At 42.8% G+C, this 14,672-nt stretch overlaps 1 protein-coding gene across 6 annotated transcripts in view; it reads right to left on the bottom strand.

The window, feature by feature from the left end:
- The window catches only part of LOC125250758 (gamma-aminobutyric acid receptor subunit alpha-2), a 158,028-nt gene that overhangs the window by 128,768 nt on the left and 14,588 nt on the right, over positions 1-14,672 (bottom strand). For 3 of the 6 annotated variants that reach the window (XM_048163485.1, XM_048163484.1, XM_048163486.1), the window contains one exon: positions 736-812. The exons of 1 other annotated variant lie outside the window; for it this stretch is intronic. In XM_048163485.1, coding sequence (XP_048019442.1) covers positions 736-797 — 62 coding nt within the window. In that variant the 5' untranslated portion in view covers positions 798-812. Of the gene's footprint in view, positions 1-735; positions 813-1,192; positions 1,682-14,672 lie in introns of those variants that run through there. 2 more of the 6 variants (XM_048163488.1, XM_048163483.1) reach the window with 2 other exon arrangements.

Raw genomic sequence — 14,672 nt, 5'->3', positions numbered from 1 at the left:
TTTTCCGTTGCCATTGTACCTAATATAGGACAAAAACATGTTCATATACACTTGTAAGTATGTAAATTTATTTTTCGTCAAATATTTATTTAAATAAACAACCTTTTGACAAATGGATAAGACAATTACCAACCGCTGGGATCACGATTACAAAAACAAGTGACATTTTCTGTATGATGTATGTTTAAGATGCTTAATATGAATATGATTATGCATAACCAGAATGTAAACACTTGACTACATTCCTTTAGCTTTTAATGTTAATTAGATCAACAACAAAAAAAAAAAAAAAAAAAAAAAAAAGAACGAAAAATAAATCAGCCTATGCACCTGTAGTACCTCCCCAGAATGGGAAAGAGCTCCTCGCGGTTCCACACACGCTGTTCTGCACCACCTAGAGGATTCACCCACGATCAGGTACAAAATTCGATGATTTCACGAAGCCTCTCCAACAACCAAACATAACTGCATGAATTAAACTTGCATTAATTAATGTCTCGTCAAATAAACATGTCTTTGTCAGTCTTTGTGAGAGGAGCGATTTCTTTTGGTGACCACCGGAGTCGTGCGCCGCGTAAAAGTCTCCAGTTACGCACGGACACAAGAGGCTTGGTGTCAATCCCATAAACCAGAAACGTGATAAAACGAAGGATATATATGTGTTGTTTTGATGTATTATAATGCAAAACATCCCCAAGCCCATTTAAAGAGCGAAACCAAGACTGTCAGTCCTACCTGGTGTGCCAAAACAGCGTCAACACGAAGATGAGAAGATGAAGCGCGAACCTCTCCCTCATTTCTGCCACTCAAACCTGTGTTTAAGAAGACAAAAGACTGAATCTATAAATCAGTGAAGAAACTGAGGTTTGTTTCAGTAAAATACTGCCGATCACACAGACTACAATGACGAGTTAAGTTGGTCCATCAGCGCACACGGGTCCATACGATCCACCTGATGATGGATCCCACACATTTCATTAATATTTACAGCGTGTAACAACTCATGATATGAATATCAATATCTCTCACAAACATTTCAATTCATAAGATGAGAAAAACATGACAAAGTGTCCGCGACTCGCGCTGTGATAATGACCTCCATGTAAATGGCAACATATGGCTGATCATTTCCACACATGGCCAGAAACACAAAATCCAGAACGGTGCTGTACTCTATGGAACGGACACCCACCTGTGATCCACCAGATCCGCTCTGTCCTTATGAATAAAGGCTGATAATTAAAAACAGGGAAGTGAAAGTTTATTGCCAGCCGATGAAACAGAATCACGAGTGTTATTTAAAAGCGCGCACGTGGATCGGGAACGAGCCTTAATGAATTCCCATAATAATTCACTATAATATCAGATGCGAATGAGGGTATCTGATCCTCCACCGCGCCTCTCTCTCTTTAACTAACGCACCGACGCGCCTTGACGCCCCGTGATCTCAGATCTTCTTTACTGAATCTCATACTGCTCACTATTTATTTTTTTTTTCTCTTGAAAGAAAGAAAAGGGGGGATAACTACAAAGAAAGAGACAGACAGACAACTGGGTCCTAAAGACAGTTATATTAGGGTGCTGATTGCTCGCGCACGCTCTTGTACACATTCACATCACGAAGCACAAATATGACACATGTTGTGTGATGGTGTATATTTATTTGTAGTATAACTTCTTTAATAGTTTAGATTAGTATATAATAAAAATGCTGAGATTATTTACTCACAATCATGTTGTTCCAAACCTGTAAGCTGATATTTTTGTCTGTGAAACAGAAGTCCACTTGTAGTCACCAAAATGACATATTTAAACGTTTTTTTTTGTTGTTGTTGTTTTTTTTTTTTCCCTGTGGAAAAAAAAAAAAGTCTTAAAATAGCTTGAATGTAACTCTACATCCTTGCTTCATTTAGTATACAGGGATGAATGGATATTCTAATTAGCTCCGCTTCCACTCACTCGCACGAGCTCAAAGATCTAACGTGCACCTCTTCCAAAATGTTACAACGCATCAATTCTACGTAAGCGCTGTGATTGGTCTGCTAGAACCCCTCCCTCAGGTCAAAATACTGGCACGGAGCAATCAGACAAGAGCGATTATTTTCAACTTCCATAGGAATGAACAAACGATCTGTTTGACACAAACTGCAACAAAAGTCGTTACCAATTTGTCGCTTCTATTTGTAAGCTTCTCTGACAACATACATGACAAGCTTCTTCGGCTTTTGCCTTGATACTCAACATGACCATGGACACCGCCTCCTAGTGGTCTGCATGCACGTCAACGCGGACAACGACGCAGAAGTATAAATGAAAACAGGCGCATAGCCTACGGCGCAGAGACTCTGGTGTAGGTCCGACGCAGAAGTATAAATCAGCCTTAAGTTATCAAACGGCTAATAATGTGTTGCTAATGTCACACAAATCATGTTCCTGTTTGCCATCTCAGAGTCAGACAGCTGCCTTCTAACAATCAGCATCCTTAGAAACGCTTTGAACAACTCAGAACATCAGTGGAGAAAGGCATATAGTTCATCATAACATCGTAATATACATCATACACCCGTCATATTGCTAAATCTACCCATTTTTCATATCGACCGAAAAATATAGCGGGATAACCTGGCTTCTCTTGAGACTCCCCTGCTTCAGGGTTAGTTCATCCAAAGGGTTAGTTCACCCAAAAATGAAAATTCTGTCATTAATTACTCATTGACTCTCATGTCGTTCGACACCTGTAAGACCTTCGTTCATCTTTGGCACACAAATTAAGATCGTAAAGCTTCGAAGCTTCATGAAGCAGTGTTTTGAAATCACCCATCACTAGATATTGTTGAATACAGTCGTTATTTTGTTTTTTTTTGGTGCACAAAAAAGTATTCTCGTCGCTTCATAACATTAAGGTTGATCCACTGTAGTCACATGAACTGTTAAATATGTCTTTAGTAGCTTTCTGGGTGTTTGAAAGTGTAAATTAACTTGCTGTCAATGCAGGCCACACTGAGCCATCGGATATTATCAAAAATATCTTAATTTGTGTTCTGAAGAGGAATGAAGGTCTTACGGGTGTGGAATGACATAAGGGTAAGTAATTAATGACAGAATTTTAATTTTTTGGTGAACTTACCCTTTAACGATATGCTAAAGTCCGCCCGCACATTGACGTAATTGATTACAAGGTAGTTTGTGACGTCAGAAACACTATCGATTTCAAACCGTGTTTTTGAGACTGTCTTTAGATCACTGCCGTTTCAAAGAGAAAATACTCAGCAATGGTGTTGACATGAATTTGCACATGGATTGTCTTAAAGCATATTAAAAACACCACATAGACATATAAACAACATTAAAAACTTGATTTTCACCACAGGGGGTCTTTAAAGAATATTCACACTGTTTTCCATTAAATTGCATGATTATAGATAAAAAAAATAAAATAAAAAAAAATGTTTGTAAAACACGTAGCAATTCTTAAGCACTGTGGCAGAAATCACACATTCAAGTCACACCTTCCACAGATTGTTCTCATATAGAACACAAACAGAGTTATTATTAAAACGACAAAGCTGCCTTTTACATAAAACAAAAATACATGGTGCTCACTGGCTGTCAAGTTAAGCAATATCATTGATTTATTTAAACAAACAAAATACCCAGAGTTGTGTTGGACCAATCCTAAACATAAACAATGTTTGCATCATAAATGTTAATGCATTTTGCTTGGTTGCAAAAACTTAATGCAATGTGTTTAGTTTCAGTGCCTGAAAGAAACAGCATTAAATGGAATGATAAACACCTTTACAGATGGAAAGCGGTTATAAAAAATGGTTGTTTACTGTGCTTGCCCAATCAATGGTTTAAACCTTGTAAATATGCAAATAAGAACATTAACCCAGTACTGAAATCATGAAACCTGATAACACAGGAATAATCACTAAAACGCAAAGTGTGAAAAGTAGAAATCCACTCTTAAAAAAATAGTTCAGTAGGGTTTATATAGAACGCCAAGGTTCTTGACTCCATTTTAAAGAACACTTTATGCCAAAAAGATTCTATATAAGGAGACATGTATCAAAAGATTGCAGAATACTTTCAGAATACTTTCATGTTGAAGATATATATATATATATTAAAAAACAAAACAAAAACAAAGAGTGTGGAACAAGATAACCCCAAATGGACCCCCAAAATGGCATGAAAAACTCATATTGAACGATTATTTAAAAAAAAAAAAAAATCTAGATTATTATTTTAAATTCATCAGCACTGCAGTATGTGGTTGGATTCTAAAAATGTTAAGTCGCTGTCCATCTGTCTGTTAAACAGAGGTCTAAGATCAGGTCTTTCAGTTATGCATTATTAATGCTGAATAAAATGATTTCCACATGAAACACGTCCTTTATCCAAGCTCTCTCTCTCTCTCCAAGGAATATTTGATGTCCCCCTGTGATATCAATAGCAGGGGGTATAGCAGTAAAAATGTATGTGTGTGGGCGCATGCTGAATCACATAACCAGATGCACAAACTTTATCTTAATCTAGCAAATCAGCAATAAACATCATGCCATTCAATAATATTTTATGACCCTATCTGCCTCGTAATATTTATTTATACTGGGGTGTCATTCATAAATAATCCAACAGACACAATGAGATCCTGCAATGCTAATATGAAAATAGGAGACAGCCAATAATTTTTCCCAGAATCTTCTAGACGTCTATAGCATCTTGAAACTCAACAAATCTCACTATTATGCCAGTCCAGATATTCAGTAATTTAATTGCAAAAGGCTGTATTCTGCACTAATTGCATCTGTCTGCTGACTCTAAATGGTCAAGTATGTAACTTCTCTTAAAAGCATTTTATTTAGTAACCTGTATTAGCTATTGATAAGGTCCCAGATGATGCATTTGTAATTGCCCCCTTGTCCCCTCCAGATTCTGCATAAATATTTAAAGCAAAAAGGCAGCCGTTTTGGCCTGCGGCCCCAAGAAGACAGATGAGAGTGTAAAGATAAATGCCAATGCCAATGCAATTGCCAATGCAAATACACATTCTGCAGTAGTATAAGAGAGTAGCAGTTGATGCAACATTGTGTTGCTGTGAAAAAAATGTGTTTCTAAGCATTGATGCTTTGTCAAATTTTTGTTTTAGCTCAAGATTTGTAATATAATCTTGACTATTTTTGCAGGCTGTTGATAGTTAAAGACATTTTCACATGAAATTGGATCATAAAGGATAAACATCATTTTTTTGTGGGGATAATAAATTAAACATGCATTTGTCCACAATGTAGCAGGCTAATGTTTCAAATATTCATCATTGCATACTGCAAACTGTTCATTCTTTCCCCACCATTGACGAAATTTTCTGTCATATTTGAGACAATGGCTGCATCCAAAATCACATACTTCCCTACTATATAGTAGGCAAAAAACACTATATGACAAAAGTAATATATGCAAATTCACAGTACTCATAAAAGAATTGGCAAAAAGTCAATGGACGATGGACACTTCACTGTCCCATGAGGCCACGAAGAGGATTTAGGAATGACGGTGAAGCGATGCAATTGGCGCTGATAGGTCACATGATAACGACAACATGGCAAATGTAGTATGTCCAGATTACATTCATACTACACACACTCATACTATATAGAACATACTTTGTAAGTGTTACGTACAGAGACACGGAGACAGATGTAAAAGCAAACCAGGTGAGTTTATTGCACAATAAGCAGAGCACTGAGTGATAGTAAGCAGATATGTGGTACTTGAGAGATGAATGGAATGTAATACTGTCCTTTTCAAACTTGCAGAAGCTGAAGCAGAGATGCACTGGAGGGAGACGGTGGAGACACTCACACACACAGGCAGGTAGGCACACGAGGAGAACAGGAGACGAAGGAGATGAAGGGGATCGCTGGAGCAGGTAAGTATGTCGTTGGGAGTCCTTAAGGTAAGCATACATGTGCTGTAGTGCAAACGAGACCGGACAGTGAGTGTGTGTGAGTGTGGTGGCTTTATAGTGGTGGTGATGATGGTGCTGATGATCTTCAGGTGGCGGTGATTAGTATGCTGGTGATTGAGTGCGAGGGTAAGGAAGTGAGGTGGAACCTGACGTGTCTGTGACAGTACCCCCCTCCCACGGCCCGCTCCTGAGGGCCGCGGACCCCGACGTCGTGGTGGTCTTCCTCTGGGGCGTGGAGCAGGTCTGTCTGGGTGGTTGGTGTGGAAGGTCTGTAACAGAATAGGATCAAGGATATCATTCTTGGGGACCCATGAGCGTTCCTCGGGGCCATAGCCTTCCCAGTCGACGAGGTACTCGAGTCGACCACCACGGCGCCGGGAGTCCAGGATCTCTCGAACCACGTACGCTGTGCCGTCCTCCAGGATGAGTGGAAGGGGGGGCTCGGCGGCTGTCACGTCAGGTTCTGTGGAGGGAACAACAGAAGGGTGGTGAGGTTTCAGCAGTGATACATGAAATGTGGGGTGAATCCTACTGTACTGTGGAGGGAGTTGGAGTCGGTAGGTGACGGGGTTGATCTGCCGAAGGATGGTGAACGGGCCAATGAAGCGGGGACTCAGCTTCTTGCAGGGCAGACGCATCCTGATGTCCCTGGTGGACAGCCAGACCTTCTGCCCCGGTTGGTATACTGGAGCGTCGGAGCGCCGAAGGTCGGCTGCCATCTTGCGTCTGCGCAGGGCTCTCTGCAGTTGGTGGTGAGCTGAGTCCCAAACCCTCTCGCTCTCCCGGAACCAGTAGTCGACTGCAGGGACGTTGGAGGGTTCCCCATCCCAGGGGAACAGTGGGGGTTGGTAGCCGAGTACGCACTGGAAGGGTGTTAGTCCAGTTGTGGCTTGGCGGAGGGAGTTCTGTGCGTACTCGGCCCAACCCAGGTACTGGTTCCAGGAGTTCTGGTGGCCGTGACAGAAGGTACGCAGGAAGCGGCCTATTTCCTGAATCTTCCGTTCCGTCTGCCCGTTCGACTGAGGGTGGTACCCAGATGACAGGCTGACGGTCACACCCAGGAGGGAGAAGAAGGCTTTCCAAACGTGAGAGACGAATTGGGGTCCTCTGTCGGAGACTATGTCTTCAGGAATTCCGTAATAACGAAACACATGGTTAAACATCAACTCAGCAGTGGCCATGGCGGTAGGTAGACCCTCCAGGGGTATCAGACGGCAGGACTTTGAGAAGCGGTCTACTACCACCAGGATGCATGTGTGACCGTCAGACTCAGGGAGGTCAGAGACGAAGTCCACTCCCAGGTGTGACCAGGGTCTCTCAGGAACGGGCAGAGGAAGAAGCTTGCCGGTGGGAAGATGGCGTGGGCTCTTTGAAATGGCGCACTCCCTGCAGCCCTGCACGTACCTCCTGACATCGTTGGCCATGTTGGGCCACCAGAAGCGTTGTTTGAGCAACGAGAGGGTCTCATTGGCCCCCGGGTGGCCAGTGCCAAGTGAAGAGTGGGTGCTGTGCAGGAGTGGAGTGCGACGTGCCCGTGTGACGTATTGCAAGCCTTGGGGGCAACCCGGCGGAGTGCGTGTGGAGGCATTGGAGGAGGGCATGGTTTCCTCGGACCACTAGATCGGGTTTACGAAGATGGACTCCGGTAGAATTGTTTCAGGAACCTCAGGCTTTTCTTCAGGGGAGTAGAGACGAGACAAGGCGTCAGCTTTGGTATTCTTAGAACCAGGGCGATAAGAGATTGAGAAGTTGAACCTTGAGAAGAACATGGCCCAGCGAGCTTGACGAGGGTTGAGCCTTTTGGCAGCTTTCAGATATTCTAGGTTCTTATGATCCGTGAGAACTTGAAAGGGATGAGTAGCCCCCTCCAACCAATGCCTCCACTCCTCAAGGGCAAGTTTGACGGCCAGGAGTTCGCGGTCACCGATGTCATAGTTGACCTCCGCCGGGTTGAGCTTGCGGGAGAAGAAGGCGCATGGATGGAGTCTACTTGGTGTCCCCTGCTGCTGTGAAAGGACCGCTCCCACTCCGGTGGTGGAGGCGTCCACTTCCACGACGAATGGGAGATCTGGGTTAGGGTGGATGAGGAGGGGAGCGGTGGTGAAGGCTCTTTTAAGGGTCTCGAAGGCGTTGGTGGCTTGTGGGGACCAGGATAGAGACTTGGGCTGATGACGGAGTAGGTTGGTGAGTGGACTGACGATGGTACTGTAGTTCTTGATAAATCGGCGGTAGAAGTTGGAGAAACCTAGGAAGCGTTGGAGTTCTTTGATTGTTGATGGAATGGGCCAGGACTGGATAGCGGAGACCTTCCCCTCGTCCATCCGGATGCCACTGTGATCAATTATATACCCCAGGAAATGGACAGAGGGCTGGTGGAAGGAGCATTTTTCCGCTTTAAGGAAGAGATGGTATTGCCGTAAGCGTTGGAGGACCTCCGCAATGTGGTGGCGATGTTCGGCCAAGCTCCGGGAGTAGATGAGGATGTCATCAATATATACCAGTACGAACTTGTGGAGAAACTCCCGGAGCACCTCGTGTATGAAGTCCTGGAATACGGAGGGGGCGTTGACCAGGCCATACGGCATGACGAGATACTCGTAGTGTCCGGTGGGCGTGACAAAGGCGGTCTTCCACTCGTCCCCCTCACGTATCCGGACGAGGTTGTACGCGCTGCGGAGGTCCAACTTAGTGAACACAGTGGCACCGCGGAGATGTTCCAGGGCCGCTGGGACGAGGGGAAGTGGGTAGCGGAATTTAACAGTGATCTTGTTGAGGGCACGGTAATCAATGCAGGGCCTCAAGCCTCCGTCCTTCTTAGCCACAAAAAAGAAGCTTGAAGCAGCAGGGGAAGCAGACGGGCGGATGTAACCTTGTTCGAGTGCCTCCTTGATGTATTCCTCCATGGCCTTCTCCTCCGGTTGTGAAAGGGGGTAGATGCGTCCCCTGGGCACTGGCTCACCCGGTAGCAGATCGATGGCACAGTCCCATGGCCGGTGTGGAGGAAGCTTGGAGGCGCGTTGCGGGCAGAAGACGTCACTGAAGGGGGCGTAGTCCGGGGGAACATCCACAGAGCGCTTCTCTACAGGGCTTTCGATGGACGTGGCATTGATGGCGAGAGACTTGGAGCGTGGAGATTTCGGAACGGGAAGCGCTGGGAAACAGTCTGGGAAGCAGTGGTCGCCCCACTTCAGGACTTCGCCCGTGCGCCAAGAGATGGTGGGGTTGTGTTGTTCCAGCCACGGGCGCCCTAGAACCACGTCAGCGGTGGATTCCTCCAGAACCAGCAGATGTATATTTTCCGTATGTAGAATGCCGACACAGAGTTGAAGAGGTCCCACACAATGACGGATGTTCTTACGGCTCAGGGGTTTGCCCGTGATGGAGTGGATTTGATAGCTAGTCGGAGACGGGGAGATCTTGAGCTTGAGTTGACGACAGAGGGTTCCTGAGATGAAATTTCCTGCTGACCCTGAGTCGAGGAGCGCCACCACTGGAATAGAGGCATTTGCAGCAGTAAGAATTACAATAGTAGTGAGTGGTTTCATTTTCTGAATGGAGGGGAAAATTGCACTCACCACGGGCCGAGGAGGACGAGTTGGGCATGTGGAGATTACATGCCCCGGAGATCCACAGTATAAACACAGGTTTAGGGTCAGCCTTCTTTGTCTTTCATTCGGTGTGAGACGTGAATGATCTATTTGCATGGGTTCGGTGGCTGGTTCTGGAGGGCTGACGGGCTCGGACCGACGGAGGAGGTTGGTGGTGGATGACTGGCCCTGGTGCTCTAAGAGACACGACTGCATACGAGAACCCACGCGGATGGCGAGTTGGATGAAGCGTTCTAGTCCCATCGAGTCCTCGTATGCAGCGAGATACGTTGGGTTCCAACCCCTGACGGAAAGTAGTGATGAGGGCTTGTTCATTCCATCCGCTGGTGGCAGCAAGCGTTCGGAACTGCAAGGCATAATCGTTAACAGATAGATTTCTTTGCTTCAGATTATAGAGTTTCTCACCAGTCGAAGAGTCCGCCAGAGGTTTCCCGAAGACCTCACGGAAGTGAGAGACGAACGCCGTGTAAGACTTGACAACAGGGCCCTTCTGTGTCCACAGGGAGTCTGCCCATTGCAGGGCCTTACCTTGCAGTTGCGAAATGATAAATGCTATTTTTGCTGTGTCGGTAGTGTAGAGGTGCGGCTGCATCTCCAGGACCAGTTCGCATTGGAGAAGGAATCCGCTGCATTCCTCCGCCGATCCACTGTAGGGCGCCGGTTTGGCCATGGGACTGGCAGTGAATGCTGGGGAAGAAGCGGTGATGGTGGGTGCGGAAGCAGCCGCGTTGATGGATGACGGTGATGATGGCTGTGGTGTGAGTGCTCGGCGCAGCGCGTCCACGAGCTCTTGAAATGGATCGTTGGTGCTCATGCTGTGAAGTTGTTATGGTCCGGTCTTCTGTTACGTACAGAGACACGGAGACAGATGTAAAAGCAAACCAGGTGAGTTTATTGCACAATAAGCAGAGCACTGAGTGATAGTAAGCAGATATGTGGTACTTGAGAGATGAATGGAATGTAATACTGTCCTTTTCAAACTTGCAGAAGCTGAAGCAGAGATGCACTGGAGGGAGACGGTGGAGACACTCACACACACAGGCAGGTAGGCACACGAGGAGAACAGGAGACGAAGGAGATGAAGGGGATCGCTGGAGCAGGTAAGTATGTAGTTGGGAGTCCTTAAGGTAAGCATACATGTGCTGTAGTGCAAACGAGACCGGACAGTGAGTGTGTGTGAGTGTGGTGGCTTTATAGTGGTGGTGATGATGGTGCTGATGATCTTCAGGTGGCGGTGATTAGTATGCTGGTGATTGAGTGCGAGGGTAAGGAAGTGAGGTGGAACCTGACGTGTCTGTGACAGTAAGTGGTTGTTAAGTAATTACTTATTCAAAATAAGTGCTTACTCAAGAGAGTATGCGATTTTGGACGCAGCCAATGATTCGCCGCTATTACCAGAATTTTTGTAGCTTTGTGTTTTCAACATCTACTCTAATATTAGTCTTTCTGTTTATCCCGAGGTTTACCGTAGTCAACCGGATCCGGGCCGTATCCAGCTGAGACCAAGGACCTACGCCTTGACATGACCACAACGCAGCCCTGAAGTATCAGCAGAGATCGAGTCGACTAGAACATCCATTGTGAAGACATCATCAACATGACAGCCAGTGCCACAGTTCCTCAACAAACCGACCATACCGGCGTGATGAATACGATCCTCAATTGGACACGACCACAACGCAGCCCTGAAGTATCAGCAGAGATCGAGTCAACTAGATCATCCATTGTGAAGGCCTCATCGACACGACAGCCAGTAGCACAGTTCCTCAACAAACCGTCCATACCGGCGTGATGGATACGATCCTCAACTGGATGGAACTGAATTAAATACTTTGAATGTTGCGATCCTATCAGACTTATGATAGCAACCTGATTCGTAACAAAGCACTGTTCACCAGAGGAGAACTGGCCCCCCGACTAAGCCTGGTTTCTCCCAAGGTTTTTTTTCCTCCATTTTAACACCTATTTGCCACTTGTTTGCCACCTGATGTCACCTGTTGGAGTTTGGGTTCCTTGCCACTGTCGCCTTTGGCTTGCTTAGTTGGGGACACTTGACATTTGACTTGACATTTGATATTCAACAGTATTCTTGACATTTATTCAACAGTGCTTTGATCTGCCTGCATTGACACTATTCTTGAAGAGCTGCTGTGCAGCAAAATTATGTACCAGTTATCAATGTAAAGCTGCTTTGATACAATCTGCATTGTAAAAAGCGCTATATAAATAAAGGTGACTTGACTTGACTTGACTTAATGTTATATGGTAGGGGACTCTATTACACAACTTCAGAAAGAATACAGAATCTCTGGATCTAAAAAACAGGCAAAAAAAAAGAAAAAAAAAAAGAGCAGAAACAAGTGATAAAAGCATTGCTTATGCACATTGTAGTCTTTTGGGGGGTGGGGTGGGGGGGCAGTATTTTCTCAGCATTATGTTCGAAATGTTGATTTTTTTATGAAACATACCACATTCAAATGTTGGTTAAAAAAAAAAAGAATGCATGAAGCTAGAATAAAACAGGATTTCTGTATTTGTTTATTTTTTAATTTATGAATGAATGAATGAATGAATGAATGAAGAGGCCCTGTTCTTTCTTCTGGAATATTGCATGTTCAGATATTCAAACACCTATGTGATCTTATTCCTAAATGCCAATTATTCGTCTATGTCTATTAAACCTTTGACAAGTACGATCACAGCAAACATTCAAATCTGCGTTGGCACTGCCGTTGCGCCAGAGAGAGCAGTTGTCACGTGTAGGTATAAAACAGCTTCACGAACAGTTTTTTCAGCCTCACAGTATCATTATTTCTGTTACAATCATTGAAATGATCAAAGAAGTACTGGTAGAAAAATGTATATTTCGGATATAAACACTGATGTCTACGGTAGCGAGTAAAATAGAGTAAATCACCTTTTAAAAGTAACTTGATGCTTCAAATAAAGATTAAATCAGTTACACCAGTAGGTGGCGACAAGTGACCATAACAAAAATGTATTTGTAACTGAATCATTTATTCAAGATTCATTCAAAAATGCTGATTCATCCAGTAACGAAACAAGTCTTTATGAGTGATTCATTAAATCATTTGTTCAAACCTTTTAAAAAAAACAAAAAAGATTCAAATTAATTAAATATTTTTAAATAGACTGCAGCAATTAACAATTTGTCAGAACCTCTAATAAATTACATGTTATTATGTTTGGTTGTCTATTCAAAATCGTGATCTCTATTTTAAACAAAAAAAAATTGTGATTCTCAGTTTATCCAGATCGTGTAGTTCTGTACAGCATATAATAGGCAATGCGGCACGCCCTAAGCAAGTAGGTTTTTAGTCGTTGGAATGATTGGTAAAAAATTATTATAGACAATATAAAATGGTCCAAAAAGTATCTCAGCAAGAGTGTTTTCACATCTCACAGTGCAAAAAAAGCCAAATGACAACAATCAACTTGTATCTCATCAACCAGAACATTGAGAAAACAGTGCACTTAAACGTAATGACTAACACGATGCCGTCATTAGCATCTTTCCTCTCAGTTTCGTCTCCCATTCAGGTCTCATAATCACTCCGCTATTGTGTTATAAAGGACACCGTCTCCATTCGAGTCATCAAACATCCCATAAGGTGCATGGGTGATGATAGCATCTAATTGAAGCAGTTATAGAGAGGTGAAATTTGCTTGGCTGTGTGTGATTAACCTGGAAAATGCCTGAGCTCCAACTGAACATAAAGAATGACCTGCGATGACCTTTTCTTCGTGACGCTCTCCTGGCTGAATGCTAGTGTTTGGTTTTGCAGAGCAAAACAGGCTACGTTTTGTGTATATTCGATTAGAGGACATGCTGGAGTGAGCTAGTTTGTGCTTCACTACCTTAGTGGAAGTAATTCAAAAGTGTGATCTTCTGAAACGAAAACAGCCTCGTATTTGCAATGTTCACTCTTCCTCGGATAAAGCTGTGGTCAATTGCTCTCTTTTGATGCAGCAAATCAAAATTATTATTTATCGACCTTATTTTGTAACCCCTTATGGAAAGAAAATATTTTTCCCTATATATGAATGATCAATACATTACATGATTTAACAGTTTATTTGAAAATATACAGAAAAAATATATTGCGTAAATATATTAGAATATATTGAATAATACATAAGGAATTGCCGCTTTTCATATATTGAAAAATATGTGATTACATCATAATGTATGTAATTTTATATTCAGTAATATACTTCATAATATATAGATTTATATGTGATCAGATATGGTACTATTGCAGATATATTTACTCATGCAGTATAAACACATATATGGTAAAATATATTATGTAACACATTTCTTATATTTTATAATAATTTACATTTTAAATGTTCCATATTTTCAAGTTAGTTAACAAAAGCACAACTGCATGTACTAACGTTTCTACCAAAGAGACTATCACTGTACTATAGCACGCACAGCCATTACTTTTTACATAAAGTTATTATAGTCTTAATGGTGTTCAGCCAATCATAAACCTAACCACAGGCTCTGCTCTTCAGCACAATGGTAACCCCAAAACTCACACATACCAGAAAACCTTTTAAATTCCAAAATAATTCAACTTTAAACACAGATCTCCCCCTATATTGAGCAAAACACATGAAATAGCACTTAATTTTAACATTTACTCTCCTTTAACAGTAAGAAGCAAAGCATGCTGTGAACTAGAAGTCTGTTGTAACCACTGATTGTAACTCATTCCATGAATGTGTGTGTATATATGTGTGTACAATACATTCACATTTATATGGGAACATGTACTGTATGTGCAATATATGTACACAATAAAGATAAAACTTTATGAATGTAATGCTATTTTTGTCTTCATTTATAAATATTTTATATGTATTAATATATAGCCATACATGGTCAATGCATATATTGCAGTATATTGAAAAATATAAGCACTAGCATAACACATATGGAAATGTATTATGTAATATATGGCATTATATTTTGCAGTATATTTCCATATATTTTTGTTCCATAAGGGACATAAGATTGAATGCAGTCATTTTGTAATTTCCCCGGAAATGTTCTCAAA

Source organism: Megalobrama amblycephala, linkage group LG17, assembly GCF_018812025.1.
Source record: "Megalobrama amblycephala isolate DHTTF-2021 linkage group LG17, ASM1881202v1, whole genome shotgun sequence".
NCBI lineage: Eukaryota > Metazoa > Chordata > Actinopteri > Cypriniformes > Xenocyprididae > Megalobrama > Megalobrama amblycephala.
Note: the sequence above shows the minus strand (reverse complement) of the source record. Positions and strands in the feature narration are given on the sequence as shown.